At 40.1% G+C, this 20,325-nt stretch overlaps 1 protein-coding gene, 1 long non-coding RNA gene and 1 other non-coding gene across 13 annotated transcripts in view; 1 reads left to right on the top strand and 2 right to left on the bottom strand.

Annotated features, from left to right (window-relative positions):
- LOC132521289 (uncharacterized) overlaps positions 1-20,325 on the top strand; it is a 74,254-nt gene that overhangs the window by 5,364 nt on the left and 48,565 nt on the right. The window lies entirely within an intron of this gene.
- Positions 16,602-16,708, bottom strand: LOC132504467 (U6 spliceosomal RNA). Its single transcript, XR_009534896.1, has one exon. It is a non-coding gene; the product is annotated as a U6 spliceosomal RNA (small nuclear RNA).
- MYZAP (myocardial zonula adherens protein) overlaps positions 17,295-20,325 on the bottom strand; it is a 136,286-nt gene continuing 133,255 nt past the window's right edge. For all 5 annotated transcript variants that reach the window (XM_060150769.1, XM_060150754.1, XM_060150759.1 and 2 more), the window contains one exon: positions 17,295-18,236. In XM_060150769.1, the coding sequence (XP_060006752.1) occupies positions 18,140-18,236 (97 nt within the window). In that variant the 3' untranslated portion in view covers positions 17,295-18,139. The remainder of the gene's footprint in view (positions 18,237-20,325) is intronic.

Raw genomic sequence — 20,325 nt, 5'->3', positions numbered from 1 at the left:
ATTGAAGAAGCTGTCCTTTCTCCACTGTACATTCCTGCCTCCTTTATCAAAGATAAGGTGACCATATGTGCGTGGGTTTATCTCTGGGTTTTCAGTCCTGTTCCATTGATCTATCTTTCTGTTTTTGTGCCAGTACTATACTGTCTTGATTACTATAGCTTTGTAGTATAGTCTGAAGTCAGGGAGCCTGATTCCTCCAGCTCCGTTTTTCGTTCTCAAGATTGCTTTGGCTATTCGGGGTCTTATGTGTTTCCATACAAATTGTGAAATTTTTTGTTCTAGTTCTGTGAAAAATGCCAGTGGTAGTTTGATAGGGATTGCATTGAATCTGTAGATTGCTTTGGATAGTAGAGTCATTTTCACAATGTTGATTCTTCCAATCCAAGAACATGGTATATCTCTCCATCTATTTGTATTATCTTTAATTTCTTTCATCAGTGTCTTATAATTTTCTGCATACAGGTCTTTTGTCTCCTTAGGTAGGTTTAATCCTAGATATTTTATTCTTTTTGTTGCACTGGTAAATGGGAGTGTTTTCTTGATTTCACTTTCAGATATTTCATCATTAGTGTATAGGAATGCCAGAGATTTCTGTGCATTAATTTTGTATCCTGCAACTTTACAAAATTCATTGATTAGCTCTAGTAGTTTTCTGGTAGCATCTTTAGGATTCTCTATGTATAGTATCATGTCATCTGCAAACAGTGACAGCTTTACTTCTTCTTTTCCGATTTGGATTCCTTTTATTTCCTTTTCTTCTCTGATTGCTGTGGCTAAAACTTCCAAAACTATGTTGAATAAGAGTGGTGAGAGTGGGCAACCTTGTCTGGTTCCTGATCTTAGTGGAGATGCTTTCAGTTTTTCACCATTGAGGACGATGTCGGCTGTGGGTTTGTCATATATGGCCTTTATTATGTTGAGGAAAGTTCCGTATATGCCTACTCTCTGCAGGGTTTTTGTCATAAATGGGTGTTGAATTTTGTCGAAAGCTTTCTCTGCATCTATTGAGATGATCGCATGGTTTTTCTCCTTCAATTTGTTAATATAGTGTATCACGTTGATTGATTTGCGTAAATTGAAGAATCCTTGCATTCCTGGAATAAACCCATCTTGATCATGGTGTATGATCCGTTTAATGTGCTGTTGGATTCTGTTTGCTAGTATTTTGTTGAGGATTTTTGCATCTATGTTCATCAGTGATATTGGCATGTAGTTTTCTTTCTTTGTAACATCCTTGTCTGGTTTTGGTATCAGGGTGATGGTGGCCTCGTAGAATGAGTTTGGGAGTGTTCCTCCCTCTGCTATATTTTGGAAGAGTTTGAGAAGGATGGGTGTTAGCGCTTCTCTAAATGTTTGAAAGAATTCGCCTGTGAAGCCATCTGGCCTTGGGCTTTTGTTTGTTGGAAGATTTTGAATCACAGTTTCAATTTCAGTGCTTGTGATTGGTCTGTTCTTATTTTCTATTTCTTCCTGATTCAGTCTTGGCAGGTTGTGCATTTCTAAGAATTTGTCCATTTCTTCCAGATTGTCCATTTTATTGGCATAGAGTTGCTTGTAGTAATTTGTCGTGATCTTCTGTATTTCTGCAGTGTCAGTTGTTACTTCTCCTTTTTCATTTGTAATTCTATTGATTTGAGTCTTCTCCCTTGTTTTCTTGATGAGTCTGGCTAATGGTTTATCAATTTTGTTTATCTTCTCAAACAACCAGCTTTTAGTTTTATTGATCTTTGCTATTATTTCCTTCGTTTCTTTTTCATTTATTTTTAATCTGATTTTTATGATTTCTTTCCTTCTGCTAACTTGGGTTTTTTTGGTTCTTCTTTCTCTAATTGCTTTAGGCGCAAGGTTAGGTTGTTTATTTGAGATGTTTCCGGTTTCTTAAGGTAGGATTGTATTGCTATAAACTGCCCTCTTACAGCTGCTTTTGCTGCATCCCATAGATTTTGGATCATCATGTCTCCATTGTCATTTGTTTCTAGGTATTTTTTAATTTCTTCTTTGATTTCTTCAGTGATCACTTCGTTATTAAGTAGTATATCGTTTAGCCTCCATGTGTTTGTATTTTTACAGATCTTTTTCTGTAATTGATATCTAGTCTCATAGCGTTGTTGTCGGAAAAGATACTTGATACAATTTCAATTTTCTTAAATTTACCAAGGCTTGATTTGTGACCCAAGATATGATCTATCCTGCAGAATGTTCCATGAGCACTAGAGAAAAATGTGTATTCTGTTGTTTTTGGATGGAATGTCCTATTAATATCAATTAAGTCCATCTTGTTTAATGTATTATTTAAAACTTGTGTTTCCTTATTTATTTTCATTTTGGATGATCTGTCCGTTGGTGAAAGTGGGGTGTTAAAGTCCCCTACTATGAATGTGTTACTGTCAATTTCCCCTTTTATGGCTGTTAGTATTTGCCTTATGTATTGAGGTGCTCCAATGTTGGGTGCATAAATATTTACAATTGTTATATCTTCTTCTTGGATCAATCCCTTGATCATTATGTAGTGTCCTTCTTTGTCTCTTCTAATAGTCTTTATTTTAAAGTCTATTTTGTCTGATATGAGAATTGCTAGTCCGGCTTTCTTTTGGTTTCCATTTGCATGAAATAACTTTTTCCATCCCATTACTTTCAGTCTGTATGTGTCTCTAGGTCTGAAGTGGGTCTCTTGTAGACAGCATATATATGGGTCTTGTTTTTGTATCCATTCAGCCAATCTGTGTGTTTTGGTGGGAGCATTCAGTCCATTTACATTTAAGGTAATTATCGATATGTATGTTCCTATTCCCATTTTCTTAATTGTTTTGGGTTCGTTATTGTAGGTCCTTTACTTCTCTTGTGTTTCTTGCCTAGAGAAGTTCCTTTAGCAGTTGTTGTAGAGTTGGTTTGGTGGTGCTGAACTCTCTCAGCTTTTGCTTGTTTGTAAAGGTTTTAATTTCTCCATCAAATCTGAATGAGATCCGTGCTGGGTAGAGTAATCTTGGCTGCAGGTTTTTCTCCTTCATCACTTTAAATATGTCCTGCCAGTCCCTTCTGGCTTGCTGAGTTTCTGCTGAAAGATCAGCTGTTAACCTTATGGGGATTCTCTTGTGTGTTTTGTTGTTTTTCCCTTGCTGCTTTTAATATGTTTTCTTTGTATTTAATTTTTGACAGTTTGATTAATATGTGTCTTGGTGTATTTCTCCTTGGATTTATCCTGTATGGGACTCTCTGTGCTTCCTGGACTTCATCAACTATTTCCTTTCCCATATTAGGGAAGTTTTCAACTATAATCTCTTCAAATATTTTCTCAGTCCCTTTCTTTTTCTCTTCTTCTTCTGGAAACCCTATAATTCGAATGTTGGTGCATTTGATGTTGTCCCAGAGGTCTCTGAGACTGTCCTCAGTTCTTTTCATTCTTTATTCTGCTCTGCAGTAGTTATTTCCACTATTTTATCTTCCAGGTCACTTATCCGTTCTTCTGCCTCAGTTATTCTGCTATTGATCACATCTAGAGTATTTTTAATTTCATTTATTGTGTTGTTCATCGTTGTTTGTTTCATCTTTAGTTCTCTAGGTCCTTGTTAAATGTTTCTTGCATTTTGTCTATTCTATTTCCAAGATTTTGGATTATCTTTACTATCATTATTCTGAATTCTTTTTCAGGTAGACTGCCTATTTCCTCTTCATTTGTTAGGTCTGGTGGGTTTTTATCTTGCTCCTTCATCTGCTGTGTGTTTATCTGTCTTCTCATTTTGCTTATCTTACTGTGTTTGGGGTCTCCTTTTTGCAGGCTGCAGGTTCATTGTTCCCATTGTTTTTGGTGTCTGTCCCCAGTGGCTAAGGTTTGTTCAGTGGGTTGTGTAGGCTTCCTTGTGGAGGGGACTAGTGCCTGTGTTCTGGTAGATGAGGCTGGATCTTGTCTTTCTGGTGGGCAGGTCCACGTCTGGTGGTGTGTTTTGGGGTGTCTGTGGACTTATTATGATTTTAGGCAGCCTGTTTGCTAATGGGTGGGGTTGTGTTCCTGTCTTGCTAGTTGTTTGGCATAGGATGTTCAGCATTGTAGCTTGCTGGTCGTTGAGTGAAGCTGGGTGCTGGTGTTGAGATGGAGATCTCTGGGAGATTTTTGCCATTTGATATTATGTGGAGCTGGGAGGTCTCTTGTGGACCAGTGTCCTGAAGTTGGCTCTCCCACCTCAGAGGCACAGCACTGACTCCTGGCTGCAGCATCAAGAGCCTTTCATCCACACAGATAAAAAGGAAAAGGGGAAAACATCATAAATGTTGCTCTCAAAGTCCACCTCCTTAATTTGGGATGATTCGTTGTCTGTTCATGTATTCCACAGATGCAGGGTACATGAAACTGATTGTGGAGCTTTAATCTGCTTCTGAGGCTGCTGGGAGAGATTTCCCTTTGTCTTCTTTGTTCTCACAGCTCTCAGGTGCTCAGCTTTGGATTTGGCCCCGCCTCTGCGTGTAGGTCGCCGGAGGGCGTCTGTTCTTTGCTCAGACACGACGGGGTTAAGGGAGCTGCTTATTCGGGGGCTCTGGCTCACTCAGGCCGGGGGGGAGGGAGGGGCACGGAGTGCAGGGCGAGTCTGCGGTGGCAGAGGCCGGCGTGACGTTGCACCAGCCTGAGGCGCGCCGTGCGTTCTCCCGGGGGAGTTGTCCCTGGATCCCGGGACCCTGGCAGTGGCGGGCTGCACAGGCTCCCCGGAAGGGGGGCATGGATAGTGACCTGTGCTTTCACACAGGCCCCTTGGTGGAGGCAGCAGCAGCCTTAGTGTCTCATGCCTGTCTCTGGGGTCCGCGCTTTTAGCCGCGGCTCGCACCCGTCTCTGGAGCTCCTTTTAAGAAGCGTTCTTAATCCCCTCTCCTCGCGCACCAGGAAACAAAGAGGGAAGAAAAAGTCTCTTGCCTCTTTGGCAGGTCCAGACTTTTCCCCGGACTCCCTCCCGGCCAGCCGTGGCACACTAACCCCCTGCAGGCTGTGTTCACGCCGCCAACCCCAGTCCTCTCCTTGCGCTCCGACTGAAGCCTGAGCCTCAACTCCCAGCCCCGCCAGCCCCGGCGGGGGAGCAGAGAAGCCTCTCGGGCTGGTGAGTGCCAGTTGGCACCGATCCTCTGTACCACATCTTCTTTATCCATTCATCTGTCGTTGGACATTCAGGTTGTTTTCATGACCTGGCTATTGTAAATAGTGCTGCAGTGAACATTGGGGTACATGTGTCCTTTTGAATTATGGTTTTCTCAGGGTATATGCCCAGTAGTGGGATTGCTGGGTCGTATGGTAGTTCTATTTTTAGTGTTTAAGGAACCTCCACACTGTTCTCCATAGTGGCTGTATCAATCTACATTCCCACCAACAGCGCAGGAGGGTTCGCTTTTCTCCACACCCTCTCCAGCATTTATTGTTTGTAGACTTTTTGATGATGGCCATTCTGACTGGTGTGAGGTGATACCTCAGTGTAGTTTTGATTTGTATTTCTCTAATAATTAGTGATGTTGAGCATCCTTTCGTATGCCCCTTGGCCACCTTATGTCCTCCTTGGAGAGATGTCTATTTAAATCTTCTGCCCAGTTTTTGATTGGGTTGTTTTTTTGATATTGAGCTCAATGAGCTATTTGTATATTTTGGAGATTAATCCTTTGTTGCTTCCTTTGCAAATATTTTCTCCCATTCTGAGGGTCTTGTTTATGGTTTCCTTCACTGTGCAAAAGTTTTTAAGTTTAATTAGGTCCTATTTGTTTAATTTTGTTTTTATTTTCATTACTCTAGGAGGTGAGTCAAAAAAGATCCTGCTGTGGTTTATGTCAAAGAGTGTTTTTACTATGTTTTCCTCTAAGAGTTTTATAGTGTCCAGTCTTAACATTTACACCTTTAATCCACTTTGAGTTTATTTTTGTGTATGGTGTTAGGGAGTGTTCTAATTTCATTCTTTTAAATGTAGCTGTCCAGTTTTCCTAGCACCACTTATTGAACAGGCTGTCTTTTCTCCATTGTATGTTCTTGCCTCCTTTGTCATAAATTAGGTGACTACATGTGCGTGGGTTTATCTCTGGGCTTTCTATTACTGTACCATTGATCTATTTTTCTGTTTTTGTGCTGGTACCATACTGTCTTGATTACTATAGCTTTGTAGTATAGTTTGGAGTCGGGGATCCTGATTCCTCCAGCTCCGTTTTTGTTTCTCAAGATTGCTTTGGCTCTTTGAGATCTTTCGTGTTTCCATACAAACTGTAAAATTGTTTTTTCTAATTCTGTGATGAATGCCATAAGTAATTTGATAGGGATTGCATTGAATCTGTAGATTGCTTTGGGTAGTATAGTCATCTTCACAATACTGATTCTTCCAATCCAAGAACATGGTGTATTTCTCCATGTGTTTATGTCATCTTTGATTTCTTTCATGGGTGTTTTATTGTTTTCTGAGTACAGGTCTTTTGCCTCTTTAGGTAGGTTTATTCCTAGGTATTTTATTCTTTTTGTTGCGATGGTGAATAGGATTGTTTCCTTAATTTCTCTTTCTGATCTATCGTTGTTAGTGTATAGGAATACAAGAGATTTCTGTGCATTAATTTTGTATCCTGCAAGTTTACCAAATTCATTGATTAGCTCTAGTAGTTTTCTGGTGGCATCTTTAAGATTTTCTATGTATAGTATCATGTCATCTGCAAACAGTGACAGTTTTACTTCTTCTTTTCCAGTTTGTATTCATTTTATTTCTTTTTCTTCTGATTGCCGTGGCTAGGACTTCCAAAACTACGTCGAATAACAGTGGCGAGAGTGGACATCCTTATATTGTTCATGATCTTAGTGGAAATGCTTTCAGTTTTTCACCATTGAGAATGATATTAGCTGTTGGTTTGTCATATATGGGCTTTATTATGTTGAGGTAGGTTCCCTCTGTGCCCATTTTCTGGGTAGTTTTTTATCATAAATGGGTGTTGAATTTTGTCAGAAGCTTTTCCTGCATCTATTGAGATGATCATATCGTTTTTATTCCTTAATTTGTTAATATTGTGTATCACATTGATTTGTGTATATTGAAGAATCCTTGCATTCCTAGGACAAATCCCACTTGATCATGGTGTATGTTCCTTTTGATGCGTTTTTGGATTCTGTTGGCTAGTATTTTGTTGAGGATTTTTGCATCTATGTTCATCAGTGATATTGGTCTGTAATTTTCTTTTTTTGTGATATCTTTGTCTGGTTTTGGTATCAGGGTGATGGTGGCCTCGTAGAACAAATTTCGGAGTGTTCCTCCCTCTGCTATATTTTGGAATAGTTTGAGAAGGATAGGTGTTAGCTCCTCTCTAAATGTTTGATAGAATTCGCCTGTGAAGCCATCTGCAGAATTCACAGATTCATTTCCCTTCCAGTTCTAAAATTCTATACTTCTATAAAATGTCACATTTCTCCTCTTTGTATTTCAGTGTGATCCCACTGCAACAAAAGGTTTTCTTCAGCTACCCAAGGGTTTAGGCTGTAAAGTGCATGCACTCCACACTAAAAGTAAATTCTTGCATTAGTTATCCAAACTGTTTGAAATGAGGAACCAAATTTTCAGCTCATATCTCCCTCTTTATCAGCAAATAGTAATTTAAAGCCAATTACCAGGGCTGTGATTCCCCAGTGACAGACTGTGGGCTATTAAAATTAATCCTGACAGAAGATCTTTGCTGCTTTCTCCAAGCACATTCAGGCCATTGGTTTATGAACAGGATGAACAGACTGGCCCATCCCAGAGGGCTTGAGGGAGGAAGTACGTTAAAATGGCTGCCTGCATCTTTGTTTGCTCAGCTGCTTGGAAAAACTAAGACTGAGGGAAATGGGATTAATCAAGGGGGCAGTTGCCCATGGAAAAAAAATAGGAAGACTCTGGTGAGAAAATTCCAGCCAAATAAGGTTCAAGTCAAAGGGAAAGAATTCTTATCTCTTCAGAGTTTCACATGGTTGAGTGTTGTTTGGTGACAAATTTCCCATTTCAGGCCATCACAGTGGTTTATGATATTTTTGTTAGCATGTGAAGAGAGAATTCAGGAAAAAAAATTAAATGTTTGATTCTCTAAAGTTCAGGTGATTTACTTTGTAATTAGCAACATTAATGAAGATTAATGGTTAGATATGTGACTAATGGTGATTGAATAACACCTTTCTATGATTTTTCATATGAATAAACTCACAAATCAGAAAAAAAAAGTCCTTGAAAGCTCACATGTACTGCTGTGTGGTACAGAATATACAGACCCTGTAGCTGAGGCTCCTCCTCCTCCCTCTCCCATTAGGAGACAATCTTTTTTTTTTCTTTTTTTACATTTTATTGAAGGATAGTTGATCTACAATGTTGTGTTAATTTCTGCTGTACAGCAAAGTGATTCAGTTATATATACTTTTCCATATTCTTTTCCATTATGGTTTATCATATTGGATATTGAATATAGTTCCCTGTACATTGAGAATGTCTAAGATTCTTCATAAAATATCCTGTACATTGTTTAAGGGAGGTAATTTGCAAAGTCACTAAAGGGTGAAATTTAATAATTTCCTTTCAAGTTTCATGGGAGAGGGATTTGAGAGTTGTGCTGTTAGTGGAGGGAAAGTAGAACCAGGTCTCTACCACAATGCTGGCACACTGTATGTCTCACTCTTTGGAATCTGATGTACATCAGAGGCCATAAAATAAAGAAACTGGTGATCGGCAGCAAAATGGACTTAGAGAAAACTGACCACCCTTCTCCTCTCATGAGACCTGGCCGGAATCAAGTATCTGGTCACCTTTAATTTTCTGGCTTGCATGAAAAAGAACACAGCTAGCTCTGAAAAGCTTCAGCTAGGGGGAATAGGAGAAAAGGAGCAAAGGATGCCCATATAATATAGAGTTGGGAGAATGACCAAGGAAAAAAATGTCATCCTTGATTTTCTTCTCCAAAATTTGGAGGAGAGAATAGTCAAGCATAGTATATAGAGAGTAAAGGTGATCCAGACCAGAGAAGTGAAGGGGTGGTGGTGAAATTTGTCAATCTCCAGCCATGATTTTGGGAGGAGAGGGTTTGTGTACCGCTAACTTTGTGGCCAGTTAATTTCCCCAGGCCTCAGTTTTCTCCCATTTAAAATGAGGGTATTGAACCAGACAAACTCCAAGGTGCATTTCAGTGCTTAAATTATAGTATTCGAGGATGACTGATGTTATTCTTTGACAACATCTGCATCTATTTAAGTTCATAAATGTTGAAGAAATATTTGGTATGCAGTAAACCAGGAAGCAGGTAGCTCCCTTTAAATAAATAGTCATCCAACATTGATGAAGTTTAGGGTATTATCAACCTTTGCTGGACTCCTGTGGTTGCCCGTATCTTGTGGGACTGGATCATGTTTTCCATCACCTAGAATTCTTGGGCTTAATTTAATTTTTATATCTAATGGATGACAGCTCTGAGTAATTTAAGATTGTTTATAAGGTTAAAAAAACCTGAAGTTGTCAAAATAGCAGAAGACAGACAAAGGGTAATGAATGATGTGGGAGGAACATCACTTCAAGCTGACTGGAGAAAAAGGTGGTTTGAAGGAATAAGTATTTTCTTTATAATGCACAGAAAGAAAAACATTAGATAATGTAAATAAAGGGTTGCAGATTCCGGGTCTTTGGCCACATCCAATCTACAGATGAATTTGCTCAGCAGCACAGAGTTTTTCAAAATAATGAATTTGAGTGACTTTAAGATGGACATGTACTTATAATCCTGGTGAGCACCCTTCTTGCCTCTTCCTGCCACCAGCCACTCACCCCCATTATCCTACCACAGACCCTTGCCACCTTTTTTTTTGACCCTTGCCACCTTGATGCAAACTTCCTGGGCACCAGGACATTTGGGTGTGTGATGCAAGTATAAATGAAAAATGTGGGCCAACTCTTTTTTTTTTTTGAGAGGCTGCAATTACAGTCAGTCATCCATATATGTGGGTTCCACATCCACGGATTCAACAAACCTTGGAACCAAAATATTCAGAAAAAGAAAAAACAATTCTGGAAAGTTCCGAAAAGCAAAACTTGAATTTGCCTGTGAGTGGGAAACTATTTACAAAGCATTTACATTGTATTAGGTATGTAAATAATCTAGAGATGATTTAAATTATACGAGAAAATGTGCATAAGTTTATGCAAATACTACACCATTTTATATAACAGGCTTGAGCATCTGTGGATTTTGGTATTTGTGGGAATATGGGGCCTGGAACCAATTCCCCCACCTTCTCTTGATACTGAAGGATGACTGTGATACCATGGAAACTTCTCAATCACTTCCTAGATCACTTGTTATAGGAAGGTGTTCTTTACCTCTAAATCTGTTTTCCTAAGGCCTTCTGTGTTTTAAGAATCTCTACAGGGAATTCCTTGGCAGTCCAATGGTTAGGACTCCACGCTTCCATTGCAGGGGGCACGGGTTCGATCCCTGATCAGGGAACTAAGATCCTGCATGTTGTGCGGTGCAGCCCTCCCGCCCCCCCCCAAAAAAGGAATCCCTACAAATGGTTGTCAGGTGATTCATAGAGTTAATGTCCCCACAGATTGTAAACTTCATTGATATTGCAAGTTTGGTTTTGGGGGGCGCGGTTTGTTTTTGCTAGAATCAAGTGTAAAAAGTGGATATTAATTCAAAAGAACTGAACCTTTTCTGGAAAAAACCAGTTAGCATGATTTGTAGTCAGACTAATAAATGCTCTAGTCAAAGGATATAATCTTGTTATTTTGAACAATTGCTAAGAAATTGTTTGCAAGCATCTCTAATAATATATAGAGTTTGTTTACAAAGCTTGATTGAACATTTTTATCTATAGCAAAAGCCATTTTAAAAGGTCAAAGAAAATTATGAATCTTTATGATTACTGTAGAAACATTAGCATCTTTACAACTACATTTTCTGTTTTAAATTCCGTATTGGGATTTTGTGATAAAAAAGGTCAACTTGAGACAGCCCTTATTTCCTTCCCCCAGCCCTCCAAAAATGTTTAAATAAATTTGTGGGTACCATAAAGATATTTTATTTTAGGGTTGGGCCACAAAGTGACCAGTTAAGATTTTTCAGGCTGAACATGCATTGTTTAGGAGGTGGCAAGTTAGAGGGTAAAAGGGAGAATTAAAATATTTGCAAGATGTCATTAATCTCCAGCAAGAGCCAAGAGTTGTTTTTTTCCCCCTTCATTTCAGAACTAATCCAGCTTTCTGTTATTTGGCTCAGAAAAGTCTTAAATCTGTAACAAGAGAGTAACTTCCTGTTCTCAAGAGAATGGCTGCCAAAGAAAACATTTACAAGAGAAGTCCCAGGGCCAAAAAATTGCCTACTAATTATTTCTCAGCCCCCCACACCCCTAATTCAGGAAGGTGAATGCTGTAAATGCTGTATGTTAAAACTCAAAAGTATGTGTTGAAAAATTAAGAGAAAACCCCTAAGAACTGTTTGCCATTTATTTATATTTTATTGCATTCAAATTACATCAGTTTTATGGCCTTTGGGCACAAATTAATGTTTCTTATAATATTTTGTTCAGAATTCCACAAAGATTATACTATACCTTCATCTGAATACATTATGGAAGTTTTTACCTGGTACCTTCCCAACTGAAGAAGAGAGAAGCAGCCCCAGCATTCAGGAGCTCACCTAGTCCCACCAGCTGCAAGCTGGCCTGATACTCAGCAGTGGGTCTTGGTTTTCTCCTTGGGGATCTATCTATTCAGTGCAGTGTCAGTCAGAATTCCAGCAGCCCATAGGTAGAAACTGACAGACTGTAAAATTCATATGGAAATTCAAAGGTCCTAGAATAGCCAAAACAACTTTGAAAAAGAACAGAGTTGAAAAGCCTATACTACCTGACTTCAAGGGCTTAAGATAAAGCTACGGTAATCAAGAGAGTGTGGGACTGGTGTTAAGATAGACAACTAGATCAGTATAACAGAGTGTATAGAAATAGACCTATGCATGTATGGGCAGTTGATTTCCAACAATGGTACAAGGGCAATTCAGTGGAAAATGGGTAGTCTTTTCAACAAATGGTGCTAAAACAATTAATTGGACATCCATATGCAAAAACCTCTTTGATTTATACTTCATACCATGTATTAGTAATCTAATCCTGCCTAACAAATTACCTCCAAACTTTGCAGCCGTCTCCCTGTGGTCTCTTTGCCTCTGGTCTCTCTTTCCAGAAACATATCTCCAGTCTTTCTTTGGGGCTTGTCCTCCTCTGACAAAGTCAAGTGAGTTATTCTCAAATTTCCATATAAGGAAAAGGAGTCTATGGTTTATTTAATCTTATGTTTATCCAGACACAATTTTTTTTTTTTGCCCTACTTTCCTTCTGCACAATCCTACTCACAAGTAAGCATTATTCATTGTCTCTAATGTGTGTCCAATAAGAGGAAATCCTTGGGTTTAAAAATATTCATGTGCAACACCTCCTTCACAGTAGTGACTAGTACCAATAGCAGGGGTCAGTTGTTGGTATCGATTGTAGGCATGTCTCTGGCGCAGTGCTGGAAACTTTTCCCATGCTGCTTCGCATGATCATCACAGCAGGCCTCGGCGGGGCGGGGGGGTGGGGGCGGGTGGAATTCCATTTCCTTCCTAGGCAGAGCTGCTCATGGGAGCCCTGCACCTGAGAGCAGAGGTGACCCGCCCAAGGGAGTATTGCAATTTAGTGGCAATACCGACTCCAGGCTTCCCACCCCTGTTCTGGAATCAGACGGGCCTGGGTGGTTTCAGGCAATTTTCATCTCTCTTTGAGTTTCCATTTCCTTAACCACAAAATGGTGGTAGTGACATTTTCTACACAGAACTGCTATGAAGATTGACTGCTTGCATGCTGTGCCTAGGTCCGTAACTCTTGGTCTCCTTTACTTCCCCCAGCGAAGCCTCCTTCTGGATACTTTTCATTTGTAGATTTCTCCATGCTTATTGAGGTGTGGAATGAGTCCCCTCCTTTATAGGAAACTGCCCCTAAGGAGCTTACATGGATGAAGAGAAAGGAAATGGACACGATGGTCAGTCTTTTGATGTGAGAGTAGAAAAGAGGGGAGCAGGAAAAAAGTACCCCTGGGATTCAGAGACATCAAAGACTAGGAGGAGACAGACTCACTGGGAATAATTTTCGATGAGGATGAGGGTATTGAGGGTACACATCTGTGTGTCCCCAGCACCTGGCATGCACTGCTTGAACTGAACTGGCCTCTGAGTCTGGATGTCAGGGAGATCACTATGGTCTGATGTGGCCTGAAGTAGGACAGGAAGGAATCCTGCCCTTCCTGTCACACCCCTCACCCCACCCTCTGTCTTGGGGACCACCCTAGAACTCCTGGAGCAGGCCAATGGCATTTGGTGGGGAGAAAGAGGGTGCCCAGAGTAGACAGACACGTGGACCAGCTCAGGTCCAGTCTTGGTTGGTGCACCCTCTGTCGGGGAGACCGTGTCACATCACCAAACTCCAGAGACTTCCCAAATGTTCCTCTCTTCCCAGCTAGCCCTGAAAGGAACCCTCTGGGGCATGTGCCACCCAGACTCAAACCCCATGTCAGGCACGTGGCCTGAATTTTTTGTCCCAATGGCTGACTCTTGCTTCTGACTGGGACACCAGCTTCTTCTAAGTAAGCCCAGTCCTATTTCCATTCGGCTGCCCGGTACTCTCTGGGCCCTGAGGACACTTAAAGGCCTGCATCTCACACCTGCACGGTCCCCAGCTCAGGTATCCAAAGGCAATATCCTGAAGGAACTTTATTCACTGCCTGTTTGGGGGGGCGTGCCTGCGTAAAGCAGGCAATTTTATACACACCTTCATTTCTCACTCCCAGTGTTGGCAACGGAGTCAGGAAAGAACATCCTCATACTGTTGGTGAGAGCTTTCAGTGGACTCCAATTTCCAGAGGCCAAGTTGGAACCACGTACATGAAAAGACTTAAATGTGCCTAACTTGTGACCCAGCGATTCCTCTTCTAGGAATTTATCCTAGGCAAGTGTACAAAGACGTGTACAAGACGGTTCAGCAGAGGATTGCTTTAAAAAGAGTAAAGACAGCCTCCAAAATTCCAACATCAGGGGATAGGTCAAGTAAACCATAGTACCTCAATAAACTGGAATCCAGCTAGCTGTAAGAAATAGTGGTGTAGCTCTATACATCTGTATCTATATAGAATGATATGTAAGTGATTATATATGTGGTTACAAAAGTATGTAGTGACAATAGGTAGCACTTACTAAGTGCTTACTATGTGCCAAGCACTATTCTAAGAACTCGACAGATATTAGCTCATTTAATCTGCACACAGTGACAGTTGAGAAAGAACTGTCACTGATCCCATTTTACAGGGACTCAAAGAGGTTCTGTGCTCAAGCCACACACTAGTGACTAAGCTGAAACAGTCTCCAGAGCCCACGTTCCTGAATACCACGATTCTGCTTCTCAGTATAGGGTCCTATGTGTGCTAAAACAAAATGAATGGGGGAGGGGGGTGTGTTTAAGAAAGTCTGGAAGGATTGGAATGAGAATATTAATTGAGGCATTATCATAGGAATACATTTTTTAAAAAAAAACTTAACACACTGCTGTTTTTCATTTCAGTTAGATAAATTTGCTGTGTAATATTAGAGATCATTCCCCTAGTTCTACACGATACCCGTGCTTATGAGGAGCTTGAAGAACAAACGGCACTCTTTCAGATGGTGGGTTGAGTGTCACTAATTTTGACAAAGGGTTGAGAAGGATCAGCTCTGGTTTTTTTCAGTTTCAAGTCTGTACCACTGAGGAAGTCTCTTCAGTGGTCTTTTTAAATAGTTCAAATAATCTTTAAAATTCTCCACATGTTGAAGGTATATATAAAAGTATAAAGGGCCCAGGGACACCTTTAATGCTATGGAATGATCCCTGGCATCCTTTGAATTTAAAATCACTAATTTTTTTCCTTTTTTTGACTGTTTTAAGAAAAGAAAAAACGGGACGGGGGCGGTGATGTGGAGTGCTTGCAGAACAGTCTTTGTTGTATTAAAACCGACATTCTTTATGCCATGTTTCATTTAGAATCTGTTTCCACACCAGCTTCTCCAGGGCCCAGGGGTTGCCATACCTTCTGCCACTCTGAGTCCTGCTTCCCTACCTCCTGGTCCCAAGGCCTGCCTTTTCCTGAAATGCTCCTCCTTGGGGCTGCGCTAGGAAACGGTTTCTCATGCTAGAGCAGCTCAAAGAGTGAAGGTAGCCAGGAGTCAACAGTGCTTTAAAACACACCTCAGAATGGCAGCACCCTCCTCTGCGTCCATCCCCAGGCCAGGCCTCTGCGTGACCTACCTCAGTTGGCACTCACGTTGGCCTATCAGGCGTGATTTTCCTTTTTTGAGTTGAAGTGTAGTTGATTTACAGTGTTGTGTTAATTACTGCTATACAGCAAAGTGATTCAGTTATAGATATATATATTCTTTTCCATTATGGTTTATCGTAGGATATTGAATATAGTTCTCTGTGCTATACAGTAGGACCTTGTTGTTTGTGCATTCTATGTATAAAAGCTTACATCTGCTAACCCCAACCTGCCACTCCATCCCTCCCCCAACGCCCTCCCCCTTGGCAACCACCAGTCTCTTCTCTATGTCCGAGATTCTGTTTCATAGGTTCATTTGTGTCATGTTTTAGATTCCACATGTAAGTGATATCATATGGTATTTGTCTTTCTCTTTCTAACTTACTTCACTCAGTATGATAATCTCCAGTTGCATCCGTGTTGCTGCAAATGGCATTATTTCATTCTTTTTTATGACTGAGTAGTAGTAATCCATTGTATATATGTACCGTATCTTCTTTATCCATCTATTGATAGACACCTAGGTCGTTTCCATGTTTTGGCTATTGTGAATAGTGCTGCTATGAACATAGAGGTGCATGTTTCTTTTTGAATTATAGTTTTGTCCAGATATATGGCCAGGAATAGGATTGCTGGATCATATGGTAACTCTATTTTTAGTTTTCTGAGGAATCTCCACACCATTTTCCATAGTGGCTGCAGCAACTTTCATTCCCACCAACAATGTAGGAGGGTTCCCTTTCTCCACACCCTCTCCAGCATTTGTTACTTGTAGAATTTTTAACGATGGCTATTCTGACTGGTGTGAGTTGGTACCTCATTGTAGTTTTGATTTGCATTTCTCTAATAATTGGTGATGTTGAGCATCTTTTCAAGTGCCTATTGGTTATCTTTGTTTCTTCTTTGGAGAAATGTCTATTTAGGTCTTCTGCCCATTTTTGGATTGGGTTGTTTGTTTTTTTGTTATTGAGTTGTATGAGCTGTTTGTGTATTTTGGAAATTAAGCCCTTAATGGTCACATTGTTTGCAAATATTTTCTCCCATACTGTAAGTTGTCTTTTTGGGTTTTTTTTATGGTTTCCTTTGCTGTGCAAAAGCTTGTAAGTTTGGTTAGGTCCCATTTGTTTATTTTTATTTCTATTGCCTTGGGAGACTGATCTAAGAAAACATTGGTACGATTTATGTTGGAGAATGTTTTGCCTGTGTTCACGTCTAGAAGTTTTATGGTGTCATGTCTTATGTTTAAGTCCTAAAGCCATTTTAAGTTTACTTTGTGGAAAAAATATGGAGTGCTTCGTGAATTTGCATGTCATCCTTGCTCAGGGGCCATGCTAATCTTCTCTGCATTGGTCCAATTTTAGTATATGTGCTGCCGAAGCGAGCACCGGGTAGGTGTGATTATCCCAAGTTTTTAGAACATGAAGTTGATATTCAGAGAGCTTTGATGACATGCCCAAGGTCCCACAACCACAATTTAAATAAAAATTTGGTTTCAAAATATGCGTTTTCCTCTTGACACTGTCCTGACTTGTGGTGATTTACTCAACTGAGTTGCTTTGCTTTCTTTCTTTGGCTTTTTTTTTAAACGGGGGAGTAAGGGGTAGAGAGTTTGGGCACAAGGGAGCATGATTTTTTTTTTTTAAGTAAAAATGATTTTTTTAATTTTATAAACATGAATGCATCTTAGTGTTTCTAGAAGGTAGGTTAACTAGATAAATTTCAGCGTTTAAAGACACACACACACACACACACACACACACACACACACACACACACACACACACACACACACACACACACACACACACACACACACACACACACCTACCTACCTTCTCTTATGGTTTATAAATGATTCTAAGGACTGTACTGATTGAAAGATTATGGTGCCCTGACCTGGACAGTCCAAAACCCGATTCTGTTCTCTACCCCTTCTACACAGTCATGGATGGCACACAATGATAGCATCAGTAGAACAAAATATATGGCATTTATTAAACATGTGACATAGGTTATAATATCAAAGTAGAGCATGCTTGAACAAATCACTCATTCCTTTAACAAAAACACCAATTAATATCAAAAACATTAAGTGATTAAATTTCCACAACATATAAAATTCTCTTTCAGTTAAAGTGAGAAAGAAAGAAAAAATAAATCACAGGTTGAATAAATACAGTGATTTCAGCTGGCCCCTTAAAGGCATAAGGCACAAAGTAAACCAAGGGGTTAGCACGTCAGAATGAAGCGTGTCTGCCCACATGAGGACCGGCTGCAGCCGAGGCTCCCACACCCCTGCACAGGTCCTTGGCACCTGCCCCTTCCTTCCCAGCGTCACATTTCCCCATGTGCCTGCACTCCTGCGGACAGGCTTCCCTGTAGCAGAGAAACACCGCCTCTAATACTTCTACGGGTAAATAAAACCTTCATGCTGTGACAAATGATCCTGGCAATAAGTAACATGAAATTTCAAGGTAATGCCTTATTTCCTCCCAGCCGAAGTCTAGTAAAACAGAAAATAGTGAGGAAATTCTCCTGATAGGACTCAGTGTCCGCATGGAAAGCTAATGACGGCCCAGTACAGCAGGGTACATACACTGGTTGGGTGTTTGAAATATGACCTTGAAACCTCTCTCTCCTGCCTTCCCCCTCCCCCTCCACTTTCCTTCATGTTTAAGAAGTGGATCAGAACCTCAGCAGTTTCCACTGCAGCTTAAACAGTGTATAGGACGAAGCAACAGTCACCCTTTCCAGACTTCAAGCCGCAGGGTTCCAGGGCCTTTGTCCATCAGTGAAAAGTGCACGTCTCCAAGTGCTTAAGTCAGAGTTTTCTTCATGGTTAACTCCAGGACTCGTGTGTATGGGGTATAATTCCTGGAAGCCACTGCGATCTCACGAGTCCTACCTGTTTGGCTGAGAAATGAGAAAATGCAGTCAGGAATATGAAACAAAACTTACCATATGCTTCACGTGGTAAGATAACTCTAGGAAATCCTTTTCAACACTTAAAAATAGACTGCAGTAATGTAGTTGAATATTTCATTTAAATATTATGAGGGAGGGAGAGAAAACCATAATTCAAAAAGAGTCATGTACCACAATGTTCACTGCAGCTCTATTTACAATAACCAGGACATGGAAGCAACCTAAGTGTCCACTGACAGATGAATGGATAAAGAAGATGTGGCACATATATACAATGGAATATTACTCAGCCATAAAAAGAAACAAAATTGAGTTATTTGTAGTGAGGTGGATAGACCCAGAGTCTGTCATACAGAGTGAAGTAAGTCAGAAAAACAAATACCATATGCTAACATATATATATAGAATCAAAAAAAAAAAAGATTCTGAAGAACCTAGAGGCAGGACAGGAATAAAAACGCAGATGTAGAGAATGGACTTGAGGACACGGGGAGGGGGAAAGGTAAGGTGGGACGAAGTTAGAGAGTGGCGTGGACATATATACACTACCAAGTGTAAAATAGATAGCTAGTGGGAAGCAGCCACATAGCACAGGGAGATCAGCTCGGTGCTTTGTGACCACCTAGAGGGGTGGGATAAGGAGGGTGGGAGGGAGACGCAAGAGGGAGGCGATATGGGGATATATGTATATGTATAGCTGATGCACTTTGTTATAAAGCAGAAACTAACACACCATTGTAAGCAATTATACTCCAATAAAAAAAAAAGTACATTAGTGGTTGCCAGGGCCTAGGAGAAGGAGGGGATGGAGTTTGACTGCTAAGGGGTACAGGGTTTCTTTCTGGGGTGAGGGAAATTTTCTAAAATTAGATAAGTGATGCTGGTTGCACAACTTTGTAAATATACTAAAAACTATTGAATTGCACATTCTAAAAGGATGAATTCTATGCTATGTGGATTACATCTCAGTAAAACTTACTTAAAAAAGAAAAATATGAGGGACCATTATTTTTAGCAATTTCTTTAAAAAGTTTTATTGGAGTGTAGTTGATTTGCAATGTTGTGTTAGTTTCAGGTGTACAGCAGAGTGATTCAGATATACATATATTCATTCTTTTTCAGATTCTTTTCTCATATAGGTTATCACAGAATATTGAGTACAGTTCTCTGGGCTATACAGTAGGTCCTTGTTGGTTATTTATCTTATATATAGTAGTGTATGTATATTAATCCCAAACTCCTGATTTATCCCTCCTGCCCACATTTCCCCTTTGATAACCATAAGTTTTCAATACCTGTAAGTCTGTTTCTGTTTTGTAAATAAGTTCATCTGTATCATTTTCAAAAAATAGATTCCACATGAGTCATACCATATGATATTTGTTTTTCTCAGTCTGACTTACTTCACTTAGTGTGATAATCTCTAGGTTCATCCATGTTGCTGCAAATGGCATTATTTTATTCTTTTTTATGGCTGAGTAATATTCCATTGTATATATGTACCACATCTTCTTTATCCATTCCTCTGTCAATGGCCATTTAGGTTGCTTCCATGTCTAGGCTGTTGTAAATAGTGCTGTAATGAACATTGGGGTGCATGAATATTTTCTAATTGTGTCTTTCTCCAGATATATGCCAAGGAATGGGATTGCTGGATCATATGGTAGTTCTATTTTTAGTTTTTTAAGGAACCTCCATACTGTTCTCCATAGTGGTTGTACCAATTTACATTCCCACCAACAGTGTAGGAGGGTTCCCTTTTCTCCACACCCTCTCCAGCACTTAACTGTTTGTAGACTTTTTGATGATGGCCATTCTGACCGGTGGTAGGTGATACCTTACTGTAGTTTTGATTTGCATATCTCTGATAATTAGTGATGTTGAGCATCTTTTCATGTGCTTTTTGGCCATCTGTATGTCTCCTTCGGAGAAATGTCTATTTAGGTCTTCTGCCCATTTTTGGATTGGGTTGTTTGGTTTTTGTTGTTGTTGTTTTTTCACATAGAGCTGCATGAGCTGTTTGTATATTTTGGAAATTAATCCCTGTCAGTCACTTTGTTTGCAAATATTTTCTCCC

Source organism: Lagenorhynchus albirostris, chromosome 1 (genome assembly GCF_949774975.1).
Source record: "Lagenorhynchus albirostris chromosome 1, mLagAlb1.1, whole genome shotgun sequence".
Classification (NCBI taxonomy): domain Eukaryota; kingdom Metazoa; phylum Chordata; class Mammalia; order Artiodactyla; family Delphinidae; genus Lagenorhynchus; species Lagenorhynchus albirostris.
The sequence above is the reverse complement of the archived record's forward strand: the minus strand, read 5'-3'. Positions and strand labels throughout refer to the sequence as shown.